Source organism: Nipponia nippon, unplaced genomic scaffold (assembly GCF_047370975.1).
Source record: "Nipponia nippon isolate SJK-2023a ecotype South Korea unplaced genomic scaffold, ASM4737097v1 scaffold_5, whole genome shotgun sequence".
In the NCBI taxonomy this organism is placed as follows: Eukaryota; Metazoa; Chordata; class Aves; order Pelecaniformes; family Threskiornithidae; genus Nipponia; species Nipponia nippon.
This window is the reverse complement of record NW_028262369.1, coordinates 21,415,931-21,441,590: the sequence shown is the minus strand read 5'-3', so window position 1 is coordinate 21,441,590 and position 25,660 is coordinate 21,415,931. Positions and strand designations below refer to the sequence as shown.

The 25,660-nt window shown below is 39.0% G+C and overlaps 1 protein-coding gene across 10 annotated transcripts; it reads left to right on the top strand.

Annotated features, from left to right (window-relative positions):
• The first annotated feature begins 400 nt into the window (after positions 1-400).
• Positions 401-22,715, top strand: SRSF11 (serine and arginine rich splicing factor 11). 10 transcript variants are annotated; one of them, XM_087734791.1, is made up of 15 exons: positions 7,298-7,313; positions 9,600-9,659; positions 10,150-10,258; positions 10,902-11,018; positions 11,315-11,424; positions 11,511-11,607; positions 13,457-13,549; positions 15,036-15,085; positions 16,594-16,721; positions 17,725-17,806; positions 18,991-19,122; positions 19,668-19,757; positions 20,394-20,489; positions 21,141-21,279; positions 21,386-22,715. In XM_087734791.1, the coding sequence occupies exons 6-15, from the start codon at positions 11,590-11,592 to the stop codon at positions 21,581-21,583; spliced, it is 1,026 nt and encodes a 341-aa protein (XP_087590917.1). In that variant the 5' UTR covers positions 7,298-7,313; positions 9,600-9,659; positions 10,150-10,258; positions 10,902-11,018; positions 11,315-11,424; positions 11,511-11,589; the 3' UTR covers positions 21,584-22,715. The 10 variants fall into 10 exon arrangements, with proteins under 10 accessions (XP_087590914.1, XP_087590915.1, XP_087590913.1 ...); XM_087734790.1 differs by lacking the exon at positions 9,600-9,659 and having other exon boundaries at positions 7,180-7,313; XM_087734788.1 differs by lacking the exons at positions 9,600-9,659; positions 10,150-10,258; positions 10,902-11,018; positions 11,511-11,607 and adding exons at positions 401-528; positions 664-813 and having other exon boundaries at positions 7,180-7,313.
• Positions 22,716-25,660: the final 2,945 nt, after the last annotated feature.

The following is a 25,660-nucleotide window of genomic DNA, read 5'->3' as shown; positions in this document are numbered from 1 at the left end:
GCACCATGACCAAGCCCACCCGGAACGCCTCGGGCAGGGCACTGTTAGCCACGCGCTGAGGCCTCCGAGGCCCGCCCTCCCCTCTGAAGACGGACCAGAAGCACTCTGGAACCCCAGCCGCCATCTGACGAGCTCTGGCGCTACCGGCACGAAGGACAGCTGGGGCGCAACGCTCCCCGTTAGCACCAGAGCGCCCCGGCCCCCGAGCCGAGCGGCCGGGGAACCACGGCAGCGCCCGCAGCCGCCTCCCGCCGCCCCCGCCCTGCGCATGCGCGGCGCGGGCGGCACGCGTGAGGGAGGCGGAGCCGTGCCCCTTCCCTCCTCGCGGTGGGGGGGGGGGCGGGCTGGCTGCGCACGCGCCGTCCCCGCGCGTTCCCGGGAGAGGCCGGGGACACGCGCATGCGCAGGCGCGGCGGCTGGGCGCGGGCCCCGGGCTGTGAGCCTGCGTGGGGCCGCGCGCTGCGCGCAGCGCGCCTGCGCGGGGGGCGGCGGCGGGGGATTGTGGGATACTGCGGCCCGGGCAGGCTGGTGAGGCGGGCGGCGGTTTGTGCGCGGCGGCGGCTGGGCCGGGCCGGGCCGGAGGCGGCAGGAGGCGCAGGGAGGAGCTGCAGCGAGGAGCTGCTCGGGCCTAACGCGCTCTTCCTCTCCCCGATGTGTTTGTAGCACCGGAGCGGGCGGCAGCGCAATGGCTTCAAGCAGCGGCACCGACGTGATCCAGGTCACCAACGTCTCCCCCAGCGCCAGCTCCGAGCAGATGCGGACGCTCTTCGGCTTCCTCGGAAAGATCGAGGAGCTGCGCCTCTTCCCCCCCGAGTGAGTGGCGGCCCTCTCCGCTCCCCTCCCCTCCGCTCCCCTCCCCCGCGAGGAGAGGGCCCCTTCCTCCGCCTCTCCGCGGCCCGGCCGCCGCCTCCGCCTTCCCCTCCCCTCCCCCAGCGCAGGCCAGCGGCCCGCCTCCTGCCTCCATGGCGGCCGGCGGCGGGCTCCCGCCGCGGCGAGACGGCCCGGCCTCGGGCTGCCCCCGCCTCCGGCTCGGCGCCGACTCGCTGAGGAGCTCGCCCGATCGTGAGGCGGCGAGATCCCCGCTAGCCCACGTCGGTCAGCACCGGCGGGGAATCTCAGCGAGTCGAGTCCGAGCGAGCTGCTTTCTGTGCCTCTGCAGCCGTCTTTCTTCTCGGATAGAGCTGCTGTAAGAGTTTACGTGCTTATTACACTTGTAATTATTCATATAATTACGTCACGCACATGTGTGGGGAAAAGGCAGTAATTTACGGCATGCAGCTCCACGCGAGATTCCTCCCGTCAAATGCGCATTTTTGCCTAGGAGCTGTTTGTTCCCGGGCTGTCTAGCTAACCTCTGCTGTCTAGCAAACCTCCAGAACTGTAAGCAGTTTATGGACAGTTGGCCGTAAAACTAAAATTTTTATATAAATATGCATTCCTTGCAGAGAATTCTGTGCGAAATGGGCAGGTAATCACTAATATACAAATAACACACGTTTATTATCGTAGTTAGGTGATAACACTGATTTTTGGCCACGTCAATTTCATTTGTTTTACATAACCTAATGTCATATTATATGTTCATCTTTTGCCTGTGTATTATGTAAGTAAAAATGTTTCTTTTTGCCATGAAGAATGAGGGTGCTTTGACTGGAGAAAAATCAAACAAGAACACAGTCAATTATTTTTAATATACAAGACTATTTGGATTTTTTATTTTAGGAAAAAAACGCTGTCACAAAGCGTTCTTTTTTTCCGTCATTCAGGCTTCAATCCCTGCTAGCACAAAAACAGGAAAATTCCCCCATCCTGCCAGCTGGTTATATATGCAATTTCAGAAGCAGTATTTCTGGTGTTCTTGCAGTTTCTTACTTTGGGTTGCATTTTGGCAGTTTCATGTTGGAAACTGAAGCATAGAAGGAAGTGGAATGTGTATGTAACTGAAATTGACGGACAGTTCCAGACATGAGAGTTGCATTGTTAATAGCTGGGATAACTATATGTAAATGGCAGAACCATTAATGTTTGGCAGGCAGCAAAGTAACTCACCTTTAAACAGATGCGGTTATTTGGTGTACTGCTCTGTATTTTAATATTTTGCCCAGTTTTTAAGGAAGATTATCAGTGGTGAACTCTGTTTCTGAAACTTTGTAATTTTAGATATGTATTAACTAATCTGTTAAAAGATTACTTTTCTGGTATCAGCATGAAGTGCTCTACAAAGAAATCCCAAAATCCAAAGCCCAGCCCAGCAACTCTCCTTTTACTGTACCCCAGACTGTCTATACAATCTTAATTTGGCTCCTTTACAGAAATGTGTAGTGAAATACTGGCCCCACAGGACCCTACTTGGTACAAGCCTTGGATCTATCTTGGGGTTGTGCGCTGGAGAGAAGTCTGTGATGGATACGTTGTAGAGCTGGGCTGTGGGAAGAGAAGAGATGGCTTCAGGGAGATTTGTGTTGTACCCTTGTGTCTGTAATGTTTGATACTACTTAGATACTAGTAGATACCAGTCTTTAGGGCAAACTTACTGGTTTGTATCCTGGTGTAAGTTTGTTTCTGCAAAAAGGCTGGGCTCCTGCATTTGATTGCTGACTTCTACCTCCTTTGTTCTGGCACTGGTGTTCTTGTCACTTCAGCTGGGTCATTTTTTGGTATAGAAAAATACCGAGTTGGCTGCCTTCACAGGTGTGTTGATGAAGGCTGTGCACCGAGGGAGAAAAGGCAACAAGATGCAAATGGCTCCAGTAAGCCAGGTGCCAGATATCTCGAGTTGGATGACCGGAAGTTACTTAAAACATTTGGCCTCAATTTCTTCTCTATTTCAGTGCCCTAAATGAAAAAGAGGAGGATAATATTTTTTCATCTTGTAGGGATATTGTGAAGATTTCTTAGTATTTATAAAAAAGTTATAACTATAGAAAAGCTACTGAAGAAATTAATATGGAACAGGAAACATAGCGTAACTAAATAGGCCTTGTGCAGAAGATGTAGGAAAATATTGAATAGGTGTTGAAGTGAACATTATCATATATTTTCATTCTGGAATGGAAAAAAGCATTTTTGAAAACTCTATATAAAAAGGTTGCGCAGTTGATACTAGACCAGGCAATTTTTTGGACTGGGGTTAATTTTTAACCTTACTATTTTAAGGAGGTTTTATGTCATTTCCTTTATGTTGCTGTCCATACAGAGATGCCAAGGGCTCTGGCACCTCTAGACCCACTGCAGGTCTCTGCTGGGGTGCTCAGGGGTCTGATCTCGGGATGCTTTAGAGTCTCTGATGTCATTTCACACCAAAGAGGGGTGTATTTTCTAATAGTGGCAGGTTCTTTCATCTGTTTCTTCTAAAGCCTTCTCCATTCCTTCTCCTTTAAACTTCAGGTCTTGACTTTTCCCTGCCCATGGTATTCATACATTTTTGGGGGGGTGCAGGACATAAATTATAATCCATAAATTCTCTCCATAATCTAAATCTCTTTATGTCCTAGATTATACTGGGATACTTTCTTCCATATAGTATTTCTAAGTCCCATTTCCACTGCTCTACCTCCTTATTTGGTCTTTCTCTTGGTTACTCTGATTCTGCTGTCCTCTGTAGAAGTTCCTTATTCTCCCAGCCTTCCAGACCAGATATAACTTCCTGAGCTTCTCTACTTTTCTGTTTATCTTTCTTTCCCCTCATCCATCTCCTTATCCCAGTTTATTTAATCACCTATTGCATGTTTTATGTATACCTCAGCTTCATATTACATCTTTAATCCACAACCAGCTCTGTGACTTCTTCCATTTTTCCTGCCCAAGCCCTTTCTTCCCTCCTTCTGCTTTTCCCCAACTCCATTGCCTGGTTCTTATCTTTATTGTATTCCATATAGCTTCATCCTCCATGATAGGCAAAACTGAAAAGGGGAGGAAATGGATTTGAGAGTGCTTTTTTTTTTTTTCCTTTTCCTCTTCTTTTTTTTTTTTCCCCCCCAAAGGGGGGTGTGTGTGTATACATATATATATATATATAAGCTGATTTCAGCATATTCTGTTTAGCATATGAAAACTGCCTTTCCATCAAAACTTAAGTTTCTGCTCTGAAACTTGGACATAAAGGGTCTTATGCCAGTGGTGTTTGATAGAGAAACCAATGTGTTCTCTGGTCTTGCTCTTTAGATAAGAATGATCCAGTCAAATTTTTGTGGACAGAGAATTTTACCAAGAAAAAAAGCACATCTGATGGAATATACAGTCTACAGAGTTGAAGCTTGATAAAATTAGGAGCATACTTAATAATAATTTCGTATGTTGGATGGCGTAGTAATTGGCAAAATCTCTTGCCATCTGTAATAACCACCGATGAAAGCTATACAAGGACTCTATCGAAACACCTTGTAATTGCCACTGGTCTGCTGAGAAAAGGATGACAGCTTCTGCTTCAAAGTGAAGCACATGCATTGGTTCTTTTTTTGGGGTATTGAGTAGGGTTTTTTTTTTAGTTTTGGTTGTTTTTTTTTTTAAAAAAAAACTCTTGTTTCTTCCCACCCAATGAACATGGTAATGTTGAAGAACATCTCTTGCATGGTCCATCTATTCACTCTAGCCTGATTCTAGCCTGATTTTACATCAGTAATAATGTTTATGTAAGTGGCAGAAATATCCCTTAAAAAGATCAGATTTAGTATGTTGGTTGCAATATGAGGGAACTTTGGTGGAGTGAGTAGTTAGAGGTTACGATATGAAGGTTGGGTTTTCTTGTTTATCTGCTGTATTTCAGAATCTACTGTACTTCAGAATGGGTACATTGTTCAGACACCAACCACAGTAAATTGTCGTGTGTCTCAGCATTCATTGGCATGATGTCTGAGAGAGAATTACTAATTTTTTCGATCTCTGGTGAATTAGAATAATGATGGCCTTTTTTTGGTAACTGTTGAGAACATTCTGTTCTTGATGAATTTTGCTCAGCCACAGCTTGGATTTTAGAGTGACTGGAAATACATTTTGCAAAAAGAAATACACTGATTTATATTAAATGTCAGGTTGCATAAGCATAGCCTTATATGTTTTCAGTTGGTTTTGTAGATTCAGCTAGCTGTACCATTTAGTACCTAGTGGTACTCATGTATGTAAACAGTATCTACTCTGTTTCATGTTCCCATGTTATCACAGACATTTTAGGAATGTTTGAAAATACTGTACTGCATTTATGTAATAAATTGTTTCTTTTTTTTTTTTTTTTAGAACTTAGATTAGTATACCATTCAGGTGTGCCATAACTCCTTGATTTACTTTTCTTTAAAATTTTACTACTGTCATTTTGTTAAACACTGCTAATGCTTCTTTGATGGTTTTATGCACATGGGTTAAGAAAAGGCACCATTTTGGCAAGCTACTGTGTATTCATAGATACAAAAGAGCTAATAGTTTCAATTTTTCTATCTCTGTGCAGCTTATCGCTACAATGTTACTTTCCAGTTTATTAAATCTGCAAGGTGGTGGCTGAAGTAGATGTTTCTAATTTTAATATTTTAAAAGCTGCAGTGCGCTGGCTCCAATCTAGTTTTTAACATCAGGTTAAATTTAAAGTGTACTGAAGTGTGATCTAATAGACGTTTAGGGCAGTTCTTGAATTTGCATAACTTGCATGTTGGGCTGAGATTATGCTCATTGGTGGTGAAGGTTAGATAGTTTTTGGCATTTGCAGTAACAAAAATAGATCTTGGATGTCTTTCTTGTTGATGTCAAAGTCATTCTCCGTTCTTCTGAATTCTGACAACTCTCTGCGCTTTCAGTGCTTGAAGACTTGATCAATGTTCTTCAACGCAGATAAAATTGTTTTGGCAGTGGGATGCATTTTGAAGAGCTAGTCTTATACCTGTTTTGGGGAATCTGGTTAGTAGAGGTAGAGGCAGATCTTTGTCATGAAGAATTAATGAATATTTTTCAGAGCTACCTCTTTAGGCTAATTTGTACCTCTGGTACTTGAGGGCAGAACTGAACAGCACATGTACCCTGGCCTTGTTTAGGAACTAGGGTTTTAGGACTTGCTATTACTTTCCGTACCTGCCCTGTGCCTTCTGGAGGCAGCTTTTAACTCATCTGCTGCACAGTTGTGTCTGCATACCATTTTTTCTTGCTGTCTTTAGTTTATATGTCTGATTAAAGTAAAATCTGCACCATTTTCAGGATATATGGACTTTCAAAACCCATTCTGGACCTTTACCGGGTTGATTCTGCCTCTGGTTTTGGAGGGTTTTGTTTTGTTTCAGGGAAGGGGACACAGTTGTATGGCCTACAATTCTTTCCTGTTGTTTTAGGAAGTAGATATTTCTGTTTTTTTTTTTTTCAAGTGACTCAACAGTTCTGTATTCTCTTTTGGATTTTCCATGTCTGGGATTTTTTACGCAGCTCTGCTGACAGATGCCCATTTTGAGCTGTGGAGTAGGTACAGACCTATCTTGTAAAGAGGTCTGTGTTTACTGATCGGTTGTTTAGGAACTTTTCACCTATTAGTGAGATTTCAACTGTAGTGTTGCCTACCTGAGCTTCTTGAATTTCTTTGTGTTTAATTCTGTTACGACTGAATGATAGACATGTTTAGCAGTGTACATCCCATCAGAATGAACTTGGCAGTTTCTGTATGTGTGAGAAGAAGCATGATGAAGTTTGGTCTAGAAGCTTTTATGAAATTGTGTTGATAAGTAAAATCATAGTGGTCTCTTAATCATTACCCACTTCGTTTCATAATTTACCTTAATAACTAATTTGGGGCCTGAAGCAGAGAGTGTAAAACTACTGGTTTTGTTAACTTACGCAGTATACGTAGTAGGTAACTTTTTTATCTTTCTTGAGCAAAGTTTTTCTTCATCTCCTTCCCTTCTCACAGACAGGTCATGAAAACTAATTTACATTTGGGTGACTGGTCATAGATATATTGTGCATAGTAGAATTAAAGTCCGGCTGTAAATGAGGTAATAAAACTATTCCTGCAATTTTACGGTGAATTGGCTTCATTCTGTGTAATTTTGTATCTGTGGTCATGCAAAATGATGTTTGATACAAAACCTGAAATCGTGTTCTTGCGTAGAGAAGTCCTTTATGACTTCCTAGTTTGGTGAAATGGGGAGATAACAGTTTCATACTGTCAGACTTGCTTCCATCCAAGTAATTTATTTCTTTCTTTTTCAGTGATTCTCCTTTGCCTGTTTCATCGCGTGTCTGTTTTGTAAAGTTCCATGATCCTGACTCGGCAGTTGTGGCCCAGCATCTGACAAACACTGTATTCGTTGACAGAGCGTTGATAGTCGTACCATATGCAGAAGGTTTGTGAATTGTTTAATGGCCTATGAAGCCACCGTATGATGGCATTTTATTCCAGTATAGTTCACAAAAATGAATATTAGTAAAATGTCAAATATATAAGATATTAACATTTTGAAACCCTTGGTATATTGCCATTGGCCCATGGATTAAAGAATTTTTTTAATCTAGTGACACTGACTGAAAGTGGAAAGTTTACCTCTTACTGGTTTTGTGTGTCTTTAAGTTTAGAATATTAACGTTTTAGGCAGAATTATTTGCAAATTTTGCTCTTTATCACTCTCCATGAGACATTTTCCTAAACAGACTTATGCAAACAGGTCAACATTTTAATGAAATTTTGCCTTAATAATTAAGTGTCTGCCACTTTCATATAGGTGTAAATCTCTTCATGAGAATGGTTTCTCCCTCCCTGAGAGTGCATGGGAGAGTAGATTAACATTTCTTTGAGATATGCTGCCACTGCATTTAGTTGGGAACTTCCCTGAAAAGGCACTCACTCTCATTGTGAAGTCCAGTATACCAAGGGTTTGAATAATTATGGTTTAATTTGAAAGTGAGATCTTCCAAGAGGTGCCAAATGGGCACTGGTTCTAGTTTTTTATTCCAAGTTTTCTTGTTCATCCTTGATATATTTTATAGAATTTCACTAAATAATAAACTCTTCTCTCTGTTATTTGTGTGTGTGATTTTTGTAGTGGAGAAGGCAAATGCAAAGCCCTTCCAGATGACTGAAAAACAGTGGGTCCTCTGCAGCTACAGGGGATTCTAGACATTAACTAAAGGCCAGCAAGCACTCAAGTCCCCAAGTGTTTTCCTGGTGTAACCACTTGTTAACTACATTTTCTCTTCTTCTTTTTATTTTTACATTTTAGGGTGTTACAGTAATTTGAAAGGCAATGAGCAGGGTTTTTGGAACTTACCTTAAAAACAAAGTGCTGAGAAGACACCTCTTCTTACAGAAGTCTTATTAAACTCTTCTAGACTTGCTTTAGAAGTAATTGATTTCCATTGTACTGTTTCTTGATTTACTTCTGAAATAATGAATTTTCCCAGATCGCTTGAATTAAATAAAACCTCTGCAGATTAAGTCATACTACAGTAATAAATTTGGTACACAGCCTGGGTTCAGACTTATAATCAAGACATTGTAATGTGTAGGCTGTCTTTTGAGGCCTGGGGAGCTGTCTTATCTCTGTATTCCTTAAACTTAAAAGATATGAAAACTTGGTTTCTGGAATGTAGGAATCTGCAGCATGACCTTTGATTGAGATGTGCTGCTTTTTGAGAGTACAGAACGCATTCTGAAATTGCCATTGAGTTACTGCTTCTGCTTTCACTAGTTTAGGTATAATAGTATAGTTGAAAGGCATCTTGTTTTCGTCTTTGTGTTAAAGCATGATATAGCAACAGTCCATCTGAGTTAGTACTGAAATATTCTCCAAGGCCCATGGTGAAGAATGTTAGTGTTTAACTTTTCCAGTAAGGATAAAAACATTTTTCTCTTTGTCAGTCTGACTTTGTCCATTGTGCTTGATGGTGGATAAATCTGGCACATAGAGAAATCTGCCCACTAGTTTTGGTTCAGATTGTGTAAAGAAAATAAAATTAATAAAGTAGAATATTTTAATGGGCCTGTTTAAATCAAGGAGTTCCTCATGGGCTGTTCCTTGTGGTGTTCTAGCAGTTCAGAATGTTGATGGTTTTGGCATAATGATGTGGCGTATCACAAGAGATATGTTCAGCCAATAAAGTTATGCCCCCTGGTTTTGTAATGATATGCTTTTGTCCCTGTACTGGAGTATAGTTTTCCCTGCAAATGCATACTGCCAGGGTCCCAATTCAACAAGCTGTTTAAGCACGATACAGCAAGATTCTTAAAACCATACTGAAATTGCTCATGTGCTTAAAGCCAGGCATATGCTTAACTACTGTGCTGAACTGGGCCCTTTTATCTTTTATTTTCTGTTGTGATAATATTGTATTAATATTGCCTGTCACTAAAGTAAATGTTTATTATCTGTTTAGTGCAATAATTATCCCCTATATCACAAGCGCACTCCAGTTTTAGCATACACAGACATTTTGGTGTTGGCTGTTGCTTTGTGTTATAGAACTATACACAAAGTCTACGGTAAGGTTTAGTATTTGTAATTTTCACTGTGATATTCCTAGATTTGGAAGGAGCTCTAAGATTAAAGATGGCTGGGGGGGGTATTTAGGTTCTTTGGTTAATGTTTGTTTCTTTTGTCTGTTTCTTTTTCTTTCATTTCTACACATTCATGCAGTATTTCATGGTTCTAACAAAGCAGCAGTAAAAAAAACTCTTGAAGCATGAAAATTAACTGGTGAGGGGCCTCATTGCTTTTTTTAAAATTGTAGTTTATTTATTTCTTAAATACTTTTTTAAAAAACAATTAGAGGATCAGATGCATGATTTTTTTAATGGATGCAGATCTTCTATGAGGTGTCTCAAGATAAGTCTGAGGATTTGTATTTAGATGCCAGAAATGTTGTAGTTGCACTAATTTGAAATGTTTAGATATAATTTATAAATATCCTCTGAGACATAATTTTGCATGCAAAATTACCCCATAATCTCTCTGTAGGTATGTTAATATATTTATGCATTAATGCCCTTTATCTAAATGACCTTTTTCCCCCCTCTCCCTCCATAACTTTTGGTATCTAAATTGATGACAGCTCAATGACACAAGCAAGATAACAGTGCTGTGTATTATACATTTGTTTATATTATCGGCACTTCTCAGTATAGGTGGAAGGAACCATTACCTTTATTTAACAGTGGTTTTTCTTTTTTGTTGTTGTGTTTTACAGTTCTTTTCCCTGGTTCAGCCTGAACTATATACCAGGCCCTGCTGAAAATACCACCCAACAGTTTTCTTCTGCAGCTTATCCAGTTTCTCTTAAGTGCCCTGTACATATTGTATGTTTTATGATGAGATGCAGTTTCTTAATATGTATTACAGAAACACTACTGGTATTTGCAAATATATAGTAAAATTGTTTTATTGAACTCTCATTTTGGGGGCTTGGGCACATTAACAAATTAATCCATCTGTATAGGGCTTTTGCTGTTGGATAGAATAAAAATACCTACATAATTACTTGTTTCATAGTAGGACCCTTAAAATTATATGTGCAGAGCAGGCAGTAAAATAAGACACTTGTCTTAGTTGGCTGCAAGATTTTGGGCCAGAAGTTTCTTCTGAAATGGCAGTATGTAGCAGCATTCTTGGTACAATAAGCATGGCACATATTGGAACAAATGCATTTTACTGCACAGGTAAGGAATGTGCCACAATATACTGTATGTATGCACCCATTCACCCACAGACACACATACACAGCGTGTATTTGAAGATCTGCAGAGACTTTCATTTTCATTTGACAAGTCAGCAAAAGCCCTACGCTTGATTCAACAAAAAATATTTCCATACCTTCTCTTAAGTTTTACAAAATTTATATGGTAGGTGTAAAAGAAAACATAGTGAACTGTACCATATTATTAACCCCTAAATCAAACTTTTTTTGTCTTGTGTATCTTGATTTTTCTGTGTGCTTTATAGTGAAGCAGCCGACACGAGTCGTTGTTCATAAAACAGCTTTTGAAAGTTGAGAGCACACCCCTGGAGAACCGACTGTGCTTGCTTACGTTTGGTTCATGACTTAAAAATCGAGTACAGGTGATGAAATCTTGGCAGTGTTAACAAAAAAGTAGTGTGTATTGTGCTATTTTTTTGCTCTAGAAACTTAACCATTTGTAGAGAAAAAGGAACAGTCAAATTTTCACACATTGAAGTTTCATTCTGACAAAAAAATTAATGATAAATATTAATAGACATCAAGCTTTGTATTTTAGCCAACATAAGTACTTTCAACAAACTCAGGTGGTGTATCAGGGAGACATTTTCTGGGTGTATTTGTGTATTTTCTGCCTTTGAAATGGAATGCATTCTAATGCAAGGCTATTTCTCTGCAGGAGTTATTCCTGATGAGACTAAGGCTTTGTCTCTCTTGGCACCAGCTAATGCTGTGGCAGGTCTGCTGCCTGGAGGTGGACTCCTGCCTACTCCCAACCCACTTTCTCAGGTAGGCTTTCCAGTCAGACTGAAGTCAAGGGAAACGATTAGATGTATTCTGTTAGGTTCTAACTTACTTTCTGTTGATGTTTTCAGGACAAAGGCTGATAAGCTAATGCTGCTTCCTGGAGTGTTTTAGTTTGTATACCTTGATGGATTGTTACAGCTATCTGATATGAACTGTGGCAAAACGGTGATAAGTTGCTAGATGGGATACTTGTATTTCCTTAATATGATGCTTCTGGTATCTCAGGGGCTCTGTGTTTATATCTCTCTCTCATCCCTCTCCTATCCATTGTACGCTTACGGACATATTTGACAAGCAGTAGAGATCTCATAGATTTTCAAGTTGTGAAGTTCAAGGAGTTGACATGCTGTGGAGATACCTTCCATTAATACTCTGAGGGGAAAAAATTGTAGCCTGTATTTGCTCGTTATCTAAATACACAAAAATTCGTGTGGAAGGTGAGCAGTAAGAATAATACACTGTGGGAGGAGTTTCAGTCAGAGCACATCTCTTATTAGAGTACAGAGACTCAAAGTAAAAGAGGCAAGTTAATAAGAATAAAGCTTCATTAATTCTGCAGTTCCCAAATCTACTTCTGCAGCTTGTGCTTTAGCTCTTCTTTGTGTAGCTTCTGTTATGATTTCTGATTGCATGTAAGATATACTTGCCATTAAGTTGTTCAGAAGGTCTTTAACCATACATACAGGGAAAAGTCTAAAGTTTAACTTGAAACTCAAGGAAAGGGATGGAAGAAACAAATACCGTCTTAAAGATTTCTTTCAGCAAAAACTATGTATATTAATTCCTGAAAATGGTTGGTGAACCACCTTAATTTTGGTTCTGTGACTCTGAATCCCAGCCTACTCCCAATCCACTTAATGGTAGAATTTAACACATTCATTTTATGGAAAAGTGTGGTGGATGGTCATTTTTTTTCAAACACATCTTGAAAGCTTGTTGTGTAGCTCCTTTTGACTGTTACTGGGAGTTGGACATCTAACTCAGTAAAAACAATTAGAGCTGTAGTTTATATTCACAAAATCAGTGTGTGGGAATGTGGCTTTTTCTTTTGAGACTGCAGGGAGAAGCCTATACAGTTCCAAGAGATCAGCTAACTGAAAAACTCGTTGTCAAAAAGTGGAAGGTTCTGCTCCCTTGCTCTTGACTACATGCTCTTGCTGCTGCTTTTATGCTGGCTCTGGAACATCTGATCCTTCTGTGAACTATTGTGTTAGCTTGATGCAGACAGCACAAAAATAAGTTCTCTGACGGCTCAGTGTGTTGAATTGGTTGACAAATGAGTCTCAAGTGCCGGAGCGTCAGGAAGGAGGCAGTGAGAAGGAAGGAAGGGAGAGAGAGACCTCATAGCAACAGCACGGTGTTTGATTAACATAAGATCACATGATTTTTAGCACAGTCTGTGTTTTGTTTCAGTGTATGTTCTGATCGTCTTGCTTCAAATGGCCAAAAAACGAGGCTTCTAGATTAATTTAAGGAATTCAGACCTATGCCATCACCCTACTTATTCTTCCAGTAGCTTTTCAACCCATTTGCCTGCTTTAACCAAATTTGAGAAATTCACAGAGATGTAATAATGTTATATTGTCTTTTAACATAAAACACGTTAATTTCGATCCTAAATTGATTTAGATATGCGGTAGTTGGCTCTGAAACTTACAATGAATTTTCATTTTAATACTGGAAAATAATTTAATTTAAAACTATTTCTTGAATGTAGTGGAATGCTTTATTTTTTTTACTTTTTTTTTTTTCCCCCTACCTGTTGGGATGCAGAGGAAACAGAATTTCATTTTAGAATATTCATAGGAAAAAAAAATTTCATATACTAAGCTTTGGAATACCTGAATAAGGAAAACTGAAATACTCTCACTGGCCTTAGTATAATGTTTCCTGTAGCTAGAAGCCTAAGTAAAACCCAGTTCAAGTTTCCACATGTCTAATGCTTGGGAATCTTGATCTTAACAGCTTTTTATCAATTGAATATGGCTTTGTCTAATTGCTGCCTTTGTTACAGATTGGTGCTGTTCCTTTAGCTGCTTTAGGAGCTCCCGCTCTTGATCCTGCCCTAGCTGCTCTTGGGCTTCCTGGAGCAAACTTAAACTCTCAGGTATGTCACACATTCTAAAATTTTCTTTATTGTCCCTAGCACATGTGTAGTTTGACTAGCATACATGATGCTCTTAGTGCTCACCAGTATGTTAAATAACAAGCTGAAGATCTGGAAATACTATACTTAGGTTTGAAGAAGTGTTACAAAATATTACTTTTTATTAAAGGCTTGACTCAATGTAGTCTGCACAGGCTGCTGGTTCTTTAAACTTCTTAGAATTGTTATGGAATGCAGTCTTTGTTTCTTGGCATAGCAGGTTTATATATGAACACTTTTCTTTTGCTACCTTCTTTTCTGTTTTAAGAGTAATTTTCATTTATATCAGTTTAACAGCCACTGTCTGAAAAATCCAGTGGTTGATTTTTGTGAGCACTTGTTTGGAATAAATAGTATTTGTAGGAGTATCAAATTTAATGCCAGAAGGACCTAAAAAATAATTTGGGACTAGTAATGAAATATTTCAAACCTGTTGTTATCAAGCTATGAACCTGTCTTGTACTTAGAGTAAAAAAAAAAAAAAAGTTTGACTTTTTAATTTTGTAGGTGTAAATACTGAAGAGACTTTGTTAGACTGTAGTCTTTTTAAAACTGAATAAAAAAAGACTCTAAGTACTAAGTAATAGTGAGTATAATACTGAGTTAATATTTAAGGGATAAGAACCAAATACTGTGCAGAGACCGTGTTTTACAGGTACAAAAAATAGTAAAAATTTAATGCATTGCTAAGAAATCGATCATTTATCATTCTCTTTATGCATGCCGTGTGTAATAACAAACAAATAATGGTGGCAATGAAACAACGAATGAAAAACATAAGCATTCTAAATGCATGTTAGAAAAATATAAATTTGGTACAATGAAGGATTGTTTCCTTTGTCCATTAAGCCAGCTGATTGTAACAAACTGGGATCAGCACATGGCTGCCTCTGTATAAAGAAAATTAGTGGGGACTAAACATTTTGTTGTTAATACACCGCTGGTACAGGAAGTGACCAATTGTAATAATACTTGGATTTTCCTGAGAGCTGTAAAATATATTTTTTTGTGGAATTTTTAGAGTAAAGAAGCTTTTGCTTATTGTTCATAAATTGACATTGAGGACTTCCCATGGACAGGCAACACAGTTCTCTAATGAGGTCTCTGTTCTCTTGAAGTAACAGAGAAATAACCTGTAAATACCAGAAGTGTATTTTTATTTTAGTGTTTTGATTCTGTCCAGGAAAGGGCCTATGTTTGGCCGCTGTGGAAAAAAAAAAGTACCTAAGCACCACTGAGATGTGATGTTCATACCCTCACCACCATCCACAAGTTATAAAACAGAACAATATGCCTTTTTGTCTGTAACTTGTTTGGGGTGCGGTTTGTTTTGGTTTTCTCACCTGTAGAGACGTTTTGTTTTAGCCACTGCTGAGGGTACATTCAAGGAAGATAATCTTCTTAAGCATGCACATCTTCCAGCATGGTTTTAACTTTTTCTTCTCAGTCTCTTGCAGCAGATCAACTACTAAAACTTATGAGCACAGTGGATCCAAAGTAAGCATCAGTGTTTACAAATATTTGTATTGCAGTACACTTGATCTTGGGAATATCTGTTGTGATGCAGTATCCAGTCTTTGTCCTGCTGGATCTAATTAAGGTTGGAGAAAACTAGTGTCTTGGGGATCTTGTGTAGACTCTCTTCTCTGTGGTAGAGGGAAGAGGGGGAAGAAATGAGGATTATTCAGCCTTGCATCTACAGAATAACACCAGTTAATCTCTGGGATTTCATTTTGCTAGAGAGAAATTTAGTTTTTCATATGTAATTTTTGTCACTTCTGTGTCTGTAATGTAAAGGTGCAGCTAGCACCTTATATCCTGCAAGGATATAAGCCAAGACCAGCAACTGTTGTAAAAAACAATAATAAAAGAGTCTATGTATGTTACAGCTGTCAGAAGGTAACAAAAGACAGCTTGTCTTATTACTTGGTAGAAAAAGGGTACAAATAACTAAGCACAAGTATTTGCTAATTTTTATTTCAGTATTTAGAAAAAGGATAATTTTGTTCAAAATAGTATGGCATGGGGACAGCAAGTAGGGAAGGATTGTAGTACTTAATGTATTAGTGTGCCATTATGCTATTCATAACATTGCAATAGGATGATGAAAGCATATGCCATTGAAAAAAAGCTATTAAAATAGTAGATGAAAAGTGTACTAAATGCAAAGCAACCACATCTGTCTCAGCGCTTGAACTGCAAATTACAGGAAGCTTTGGTGAGAATTCTTTCAACTCTTAACTTTGGGAAAGCATATCAATGTGTGCTTGCCCTGCTGCTGTATTAGCTAAATAGACGACTTCTAACCCTGTTTGGCTGTTGCAGTGTTTTTAAATTGTCAGAGCCATCTGATCTGTACCAGGGGATAAAGTTATGTATGTGATCTATCTTTGTTTTTAATATTATTCTCTATTATATTATATTATTCTCTATTTTAAATTTACATTTCTGGAAGCAGGGAACACATACCTGATTGAACAAAATAGTTACCCAAGATAACTATTACATTAGATAAATATCAGTCAGGTATATTGGGTATACCTGGTTGGCTTCAAAGCCGCTTTGTAGAACACATTTTCTGAACTTTAAATTTCATCACTGTTTGTAGCCTTCTCAGTATGGCTTATAAAAATGGAAACTGATTCTCTACTGTGTAATACAATGTTTCCTGTGGAGTTGCTCTTTCAGGCGATGAGAATTGAAATTACGTTGTACAAAAATGTTCTGAAAAGTGGCATTAGAAACATATCTGTGCAAGACAATACAAACTTTCGTGCTATTTATAGTTGACTGGAATTCTAAATGCTAGTATCTTGTGCCACTGTTTTCAGCACAGATATCGTATCTTATACTGACTACTCTGTTACCTGAATGGTGACAAAACACAGGCAGATTCTGATTTCACTTAGATCAGTCAGTTTGAATAGGCTGCAAGCTGACAACGGAGGCATGTATTTCTTGGATTCATCAATACTGAATTTCTAAAATTCTTTTTTATTTACCAGGTTGAACCATGTAGCTGCAGGTCTTGTTTCGCCAAGTCTGAAATCAGATACCTCCAGTAAAGAAATAGAAGAAGCTATGAAAAGAGTACGGGAAGCACAGTCATTAATTTCTGCTGCTATAGAGCCAGGTAATTTTAAATCGTAGAATACCTCATTCAATTCAAGATGGAGTTTTGATGTAGTATAAGATAAAAGCTAATGGTCTGCAAAATATTGGCTTAATGCTTTCGTGTTCTGCAGTGACTTAATTTGTAGTTGACAGGTTTTTAATTGTCCTACAGTGTAAATGCTGCATGTGTCCTGCAGAATTATGCTGGGAATTAATAATCTGTTTGGTTTTTTTTTTCCCCAAATTCACTCGATTTGAAGATTGCAAAATGCTTGAACTTCCCCTGATTGAAGTTCATACTTCCGTCTCTGAGACTTCATTGGTAACAGCAAGTGGCTTAACCACTTGACATCCTAGTGATGTTTGTTCTTGGGGATAATTTCCTTTCTTTTATTTCCTAATCTGTGGAAATTTGTAAATAACTGGGGGTTTTTTAGCTTTTTTCAGTAGATGTTATTTTAGAACAAGATGCAGTAGTTCATCCACAAATATCAGATCCACCAAATCAGTAACTTGGAACACTGAAAATATAGTTTTGCAGCCTCTTGATCATTTTCAGGAAAGAACAGAGCTCCTGTTCTTTTATTATTCCAGAAAAACGTGCTGATTGTTTTGCTTGAGGCTTTTTGTGGGAAATTCGAAACAATAATTTGAGAGATTCTTTAGCCCTTCACAAAATGGCAGAGATTCTGAGAATTTAATAAGGCTTTCCATTGCCCTGCAGCTATCATCTTTTAACTGACTTTAATTAAACATTTTCTGAATTTTGACTTCTTCAATTTTGCATAAAACTTTGTTATTTTTATGTCACATACATGTCTTTGTCATGTGTTCATTCTTTGTGTCATCTTTTGAGGAAAAGGATAGATAAGCCTTAATTTCAAATGTCAAAATATTCCTTAGGTTTTCTTTGTCTTCTTTATATATGTAGTCTGAAGCTCAACTTCCTCTCCTTTATAAAATCTTTTTGAATACTAAAATAACATTGGGGTTTTTTACTATGCTTTTCCTTTTAACTCCAGACAAAAAAGATGAAAAACGAAGGCATTCAAGGTCAAGGTCACGCTCAAGGAGGAGGAGGACACCTTCTTCATCTAGACACAGGTAGTGAGCTTATTTGCTTTAAAAAAAAAAAAACAAACCAAAACCAACCAAACAAACAAAAACCCCACAAAAACCCCAACCAACCAACCAAAAAAACCCAAACCCACACATAGCTGAAACAATTCCTTCAAAAATACTTCTTGGAAGTGACACTTCACTCATGGAGCAATGCAAACGGTCTGAAGAAAGCTGAGGCTGTGATTTGGCTAGACTGAAATGTGAGATGGAGGCCTGCCTCTGTTTTTGTACAAAGGGTGGGAGAGAGATGATAGCAAAAACCACCTCAAAAATACCTAAACTACTGCAGAAAGAACTTCAGGACACCTAGTCCTAGCAGTGTTTGGACTCTGATTTTATTTAACAATAAATTGTTTCTTGTATCAAAGAAGCACCTTAGCAGAGAGCCTTAGTTTTACACAACCCTCACTACTATGAATACCTAAGCCATTGTAGGCTGTCCATTTTACAATAGTTTCTTAAACCTCTGTTGGTTCTTCAATCTCTTTCTAGTGTGCTCATGTGGTAATTATAAGTTGTCTTAAAACCAAGTAGTAGGAGGCTTCTGAGCATTGTTATTTATGTACAGAAATGTTTACCTGTTGGGCTGTTTGTTTCTAATACGTGCAGCAAATTCAGCTTCATGGAAGTATCTGGGACAAAGTTTTTCCAGCGTTTTCTAGGTTATGGTTTACTTGGCGATCAGGTCAGTTCAGGTATCCTGACTAGAGATCTTAATATTGTTCTACCCAAACAGAAAGACATATGGCTCATTTACGCTTTTGGCTTGTCAGTGCCAATTGGACAGTGCATGCCAGTGGTCTGTGCAAAGCCATTTTAACTATGGCCTTCCCATTTGTACTTTTTTGCTATTTGCATATTCAGTAATTGGCTTGTATTTGGTTTAGTGTTCTAAAAATTTCTTCACGTTTCAACATGACTTGCCGTTTTCCTCTACAATAGGACTGATATTTTCTTACAAGGAGAGTAATAAGAGAGCTGATTGAAGCATCCTTGTTCTTTGATATTTAGCATTTGTGCACTTCCTTTTTCCACTTCCTTGGCCGACTCAATGCGATTCCTCTGCTGTTTTCGATATTTTTCTTTTTTCTGTTTTCTATATCATCGTGATTCTGTATATCAAAATTTCATATCTTTAACTCCCATGTACAATGTGTTACTGGTAGACGGTCAAGAAGCAGATCAAGGAGAAGGTCCCATTCAAAATCAAGAAGCAGGAGGCGATCTAAAAGTCCAAGGCGAAGAAGATCTCATTCCAGAGAGAGGAGCAGAAGGTCTAGGAGCACATCCAAAACCAGGTAATTACTTCAGTAAATCTGTTTTATTTGCTAGAAATTAAATTACTAGATTTTGGTGCTTAATAAAAAAAAAATCAAAACCCACAAACAAACAAAAAACCTAGGGCAAAATGAATTAGTGACTCTTTTTAAAGTCACAGTCTCTTGTAACATCTTATAGAATTATATTACACTTGCCCTATACACATGCACATTTAGTTACATAAAAACATGTAACATGCTTTTCCTAAAAGTCAACAGATGCAGGAGGCATTAGCTGAGTCACTCAGTAGCTGTCTTTGGAAAGCGGGAAATGTGAGCATCTAGACTTCCAGATTTTGTGCTGTTTGTACACAGAAGCTATAAAAGAGCTGTTCTTTTATTTTGCGGTAGATAATTGTAATCTTTGTTTCCATTAATATAATGTGACTGGACCCAGAAATACTAAACAGTATATGCTATCCAATGTAGTTGTTATGTCTTCATTCATTTTCCTACGTAGCAAAAGTAGTGGAAGCTACTTGAGTAGTTTGAAAATGACTTAAAATCTGTATTTTACTAAAAAGGGATAAAAAGAAGGAAGAGAAAGAAAAGAAACGTTCTAAAACTCCCCCCAAAAGCTACAGCACAACTAGACGATCAAGAAGCACAAGCAGGTACAGTAACATGAAGGCTTTCCTTGGTCTCTATTTCCAGCATGCTTTAATGCTTTATCTACTTTAATAGAAAGAACATTCTTGTATGTAACAGGATGATGATTCTTTTGTGGATATATTGGGTATATGCACAAACGCACACATATTCTCTCTACCTATGTCTATAAGATGCTTTATTTTTTTCCCTGATACTGTAATTTTCTGGAGGTATTGTTTGGGCTTAGAATAGTTTCTACTTTCTCTGTATCAAAGAGAGTATGATGCTTTGAGGTCACTGTTAAACTCTTTCCTGATTTATGGAATACATACATGCAAAATGTGTGCCATTCTTTTTTCAAAAAACTTTCAAAATTAACTTGCAATATTAACAAGAACAAACTGCTTTGTTTCTATTTGCAAAAAGTGTCGGTATCCCTAATATGGCATAAGCTAACAATTTGTTACGAAGGTGGAGGTAGAACAGGAAACACCTTACTCTGCTGATCGGCAACTGTGTGGGCTTTGCAGTACTGCTAATAGTAAATATCCATTTTGAGTTATACGTATTTACTACCTTTTGAGCAGTGCTGATTTTGGAGGCAGAGATGTATTTGTAGCTTAAAAAAAAAAAAAAAAGCTTTGATCTCTTTCCTGCAGAGAAAGACGACGTAGAAGAAGCAGGAGTGGAACACGGTCACCTAAAAAACCCAGGTCTCCTAAAAGGAAAATGTCCCGGTCCCCATCTCCAAGAAGGTCAGTAAGCCTCTTGGCTGAAAAAAAGAAGGGTGCCCAGGTGGAAAATTCCCAAGATGTGCGCTATAGCAAAGGTCACAGTGGGGTTACTTTGAAGATGGTGTGTGCTTGGCTTGTTCCTTAAACCTAGCCCATAGGTTGACTTCTTGAGAGAGAGAGTGGATCTCTGCTGCCTGCTGCTGCTTTTATCATAATTTAATCGGCTTCAAGCATAGAGCTTCTCTGTTAGTGCCCAAGAACTCCAAACGCGAGGTATTCCAGGGGTGAGGAGTAGGAGATGCCCAGAGTTCCTGGCCTGTTTGGCTCTGTACAATAGGACTCAAGTGACTTTTGGGTGGGCCTGGGCATTTTGTGATCCTGTCTCCCTAAATGGGGAACTTGAGGTGCTCCTTCATAAAACGCTGTAGTGTTGCTGTTCTTAACACAGCGTTCCTTAGACTTCGTTTTGTGGTAGCTGTGTTTGATCCAGAGCTAAAAAATCAGGATGTTTGGTTATTTTCTGAAAGTGAATGGTGTATCTTAGTTGTACCCTGCTATTTCTCCCTTTAGATTTGTAATGAACTATGGGTAACAGTCTGGACATGGTCTGTGTTCTAGTTATGGAGTGGTGTGATTGTGGTTTTCATTCTTCTACATACTTTCTCATTGTAGACATAAAAAGGAAAAAAAGAAGGATAAAGACAAGGAGAGAAGTAGAGATGAGAGGGAGCGGTCAACAAGCAAGAAAAAAAAAAGCAAAGACAAAGAGAAGGATCGAGAACGAAAATCCGAGAGTGATAAAGATGTGAAAGTATGTTTAAAAACCTGTTTAACTTCACTGCCTGTACTGTAGTATTAACCTTAAACAAACAGGGGCTTTGAAAGCAAGTTTTACTTTTTTTTTTATCTTGGCAAAGCAGGTCACAAGGGATTATGATGAAGAAGAACAAGGATATGACAGCGAGAAGGAGAAAAAGGAAGAAAAGAAAATGGCAGATTCTTCCTCCCCTAAAGTAAAGGAGTCTGCTGCCGATAAAGGAAGTGGAGATTCAGCAAGGGAATCCAAAGTAAATGGGGATGATCATCATGAAGAGGACATGGATATGAGTGACTGAATTTTGCCTTTGCAGTGAACACAGCTGCAGACGTGCATCAGTGTCATTCCTGTGTGATTCTTTTATGCTGTACTTGTTAATCCTAAATCTAGATGTATACAGCTCTAAGCTATACATGGTTTGTAAATCTGATACTAACTCACATCAAAAGCTTTATAGAAAGGTAACCATTCTTGTTACGGCCGAAAGGGATTGCGTAGCCAAGCGATTTTTACTAACTTGGTGATGCTTCAAGCAACAGTAAAAAGCTGCATGCATCTACAGCAGGCATGGACTGTTTGTTGTATGATCTCCTTTAGTAAATCAGCTCACTTATGATAGTGTTTCTAGAATTTGATTCATTGCAGTAATAGAGCAGTATAGGGAATGCACTGACTGCATGTTGATTGTGGCAGAAACATCCTAAATGTTCTAAAGTCCTACAACATATGGTGGATCTACTTAAGGGTCTTAAGCGTGACTACACAAAAAAAATGACAGTACATCTGAAAATAAGCATTCTGATATAGATAGTTTTTTTCTTTTCTTTTTTTTTTTAAGCCATGTGGCTAGGGTTGTTTTGTTCTGTTTTGTTTTTCCCGGTGGGTTTTGTTTGGCTTTGACAAAGTTAAAATGCACTAACCTTTTTGAGGGCTTTTTTTAATCTGTCAGTTCAAATCCATCTCAGGTGAGTTGTAATGGTTCTTAACTTTTCTTCTTGAGCCTTGGGAAGTGAAAACCTCTGCTTGATCAGTGCCCAGTGATTAAAGGTTGATTTGTGCAGTTTTCATAATCCAGGTCGTTTTATTTGTTAATGAGCTAAACACATTGCAAAAAGGTAGTGCATTTTAAAATTGACCTTCGTATGCTTTTAAAAGCAAGTCTACTTGATAATGTACTTTTTACTTGATCTCAAGTTGTATAAACTAATAAATTTGTGTTTACTGTCACTGCAGTAGTAATCTTATGCACACAGTGATTCCATGTTATATGCAAAGTAGTTAGGCAAGCTGTTTTCTTAGTTACAGAAGTTCAAGAGCTTTTACTTTTGTGCAGGTAAAAAGACAAAAGTAGGCTACAGTCTGTGCCATGTTGATGTACAGTTTCTGAAATTGTTTTACAAAACTTTGATAATAAAACCCTTAAACTTATACTCATGTTCCTATACAACTCTGCTGGTATTTATTTACACCACTGAATGTATGAAACTTTACCTCATTCATTTAAAGTATACATTTTTCTTCATCTACCTATTTTAAAAAGACCTTAACTCCATCTCTTCAAAAACTGTAAGTGCAGTGACAAAGCTGATAAGCCTGCCATTTTAGCTCTAGTGAAGGATGTTACACTAAAGAAAATTATTTTGCTTTTGGGGGGAATGAAGGGAATGGGCTTAAATGGGAATCTAGAGGTATTATGGGACAAGTACTTTTAAAGAAATATGTATTTGAAAAATTTTTTGTATTTTCATTGAAATATGAACATTCACCTCTTTGGAATGGTAATGGAAGACTAGCAGAAACAGGAAGCAGCCAGTACTTTGTGCATAAGAAGAGTCTGTTAATGTCAACTAAAAAGTTACTGGTTTAAATTAGTAAGTTTTTGCAATGAAACTATTAAGTGGTGCTTGAACTTCTTGGATCTGATCAGTCAAACCACCTTCTTTTTAAACTGTCCTTTTGCCCCAGGCAAAGTGGAACTTGCCATTTAGATATGCAGCGTCATTTTTAGAATTTGTAGAAATGTAAATTTTTATCAACTGTTTGGAGTATTTTGTCAATACAGAGAGGTATATGTCATACAACCAGTTCTAGGCTTTTATTTCTAGTGGAGAAAGAGTGATAGTTCTTGTAATAAAATAAAAATAGACACAGACAAGGTGCATGATGTCTTCATAGATGTGCCTTTTTTGTTGTCATCAAGATATTTATATGTGAAGTACAAGAACGTAAACTGATTTATAGTAATAAAGTAAACCTCCTCGATCCTTAGACCTTGTTGTTGTGAAAGTCATTCACATGCTGTAATGAAGGACCAAGTCAGGGTAATGAGCTCAAGATGGCAGATCAAGGGCTACATGTAACTAAATTATGTTGTTTCTAGTTTATTTTATTAACAAACTAAGTCTGTGTTGTGTATTAACTGTGTACCTCCGGCTGCCCAAGTACAAACTGGAGAACTGTGTGTGGTTTTAGACCACGTTTGCTAATTGTGCACATAGCCTCTCCGTATTTTTGGTTTATTGCCTTTCAGGGTAGGAGCATGTGCGAGTCGGCTGAGCCGGTGGAGCCGTGCTGCAGGAGGTGGCCGCCAGTCGCGCCAGGGAACAGCCTGTAACCCCGTACAGGGCTCCCCTCCTGCAGTGGTGCAGACAAGCCGCTGCCCTCCTGTGCTGCTTGAACCTGTGCGAGAGCTTCCTCTCCTGCGTCACACAGTTAGAGCACTGAGCCAGAAGAACAACAACTTCATTTTAGTAATTGGAAGTTGGTTTGCTAATTATTATGGAGCATAGGCTCACCTGCCTCTTGGAGTGAGGCCTTCTGAGTCACATAACACCTCTGTGTTACTGCAGTAGTTTAATCCTGATTTAGCAGCAGCTGCTCCTGGCTTCTGCCATTCTTACAGGTGGATTTAACTGACAGCAGTAACTTGCAGGAGTTTTTCCACTTTAAATTGTACAGAGAACCAGGCAGCAATGGTTGGATGCGGAGGCAGCACCCGTTAGTACTGGTTGGCTGGGTCACAGACAAAAGATGCACTGCAGCATAGTAATTAAGTCACTTGCTAATTGTGAACTGAAGGGTGAGGGCAAGCGGTTCCTTGCTTTTCTCCCACTGTCTGTTGGCAGGCTGCAACCAAAGATCGGCAACTATTTTTAGACCAAACCCAAAGTCGCTGGAAAATGCCAGCTAGGAACCACAGGTGAATAATGCACTTTTTGGGTTGCAGTTGTTAAAGCCCATGCTGTGTTAAATGTTTCAGTAGCTATTGTTTCTGCTACCAGAGTTCTTAAACCCCATTTTAATATCAAGTAGGATTAATTTTTGCTTACGCATCAGCCTTACGTTTGCTATTGTCAGATTTCACTCAGATCCTCAGTAGTCCAGCTGTTCCATTTGGACATCAGCATCAAGGTGGCCAAAAGCACGTTCCCTCTCATCTTGAGGAACAAGACATCTTTTCCTCTGAAATGAAACTAAAAACGTCAGTAGAGATTTTGTTCCAACTTCTCAGGTACCCTGTCAGCATGCAGCTCGTTCTGCAATATTTCATTTTGAATGCAGACATGTGACACGTTAAATGAGACCAAAGTACCACAATCCAGATGGAAAAAGTTATGTCCTGCTGTTGACACTGGGGAATTCCGTGTCATAGCTGGGCCATACGTGGATGTCTTACTGTGTGTGAAAGAAAAATGTCTTCCTCAGCCGTACCTTCACAGTAACCAAGCTGGAAAGTCCCTAGCAAGTGTTGTCATACTCATTTTAAAAGTACTTCATCATAGCAAAAGCCAGGCTTGTGGCTAGCCCCACTATTTAGCCACACACATAAAGGCTACAACTGCACAGTTTACTGAAATCTTTAACTGTAACTCCAAACATGAGTGCTCCTTACCCTTTACAAATACGAGACTTTAAAAGTTAGCAAATCTAACTAGAGAGGGATGTCCTGATCTCTGCTCTGCAAGCTCAACTTTTGATGCTTGCAGGAGGGCAGAAGAACAATTCTAAGTCAGTCAAAAAGAAACCCCTAAAAAACCAAAAAATACCTTCGACAAGGCAAAATGAAACTTCACAAGTTCCAGGTTTTTCTCTCCGAGTCATCCACAGTTCTGAGAGACTACTGTGATGTGACCCATTGTCACATCTTGTTATTTAAGTACATTTCTAGATTTAGGAGGTAAAACTTCTGTAATTACTGAACACAGTTCAGCATGCTTAAAAGGTCTCCTTCCCTCCCTTCACAGGTATCTAAACTTCTGACTCAGCTCCAGGTAAATGCCAGAAGCTGCTGTCCATGTCCTTCCACCACTGCTATTCCACTGTGTACTAGACAGTCCAATAAAACTTGGAGCTTTACAGAGGGTAAAGAACAGTC

What these genes read in the sequence shown, in the direction of transcription:
- SRSF11 (XM_087734786.1), top strand. Translation starts at nt 963, where the DNA reads ATGGCGGCCGGCGGCGGGCTCCCGCCGCGGCGAGACGGCCCGGCCTCG. An exon ending in AGGAGCACATCCAAAACCAG is followed by an intron (nt 19,123 to 19,667) that starts GTAATTACTTCA and finishes TTTACTAAAAAG; the next exon opens with GGATAAAAAGAAGGAAGAGA. An exon ending in CGATCAAGAAGCACAAGCAG is followed by an intron (nt 19,758 to 20,393) that starts GTACAGTAACAT and finishes TCTTTCCTGCAG; the next exon opens with AGAAAGACGACGTAGAAGAA.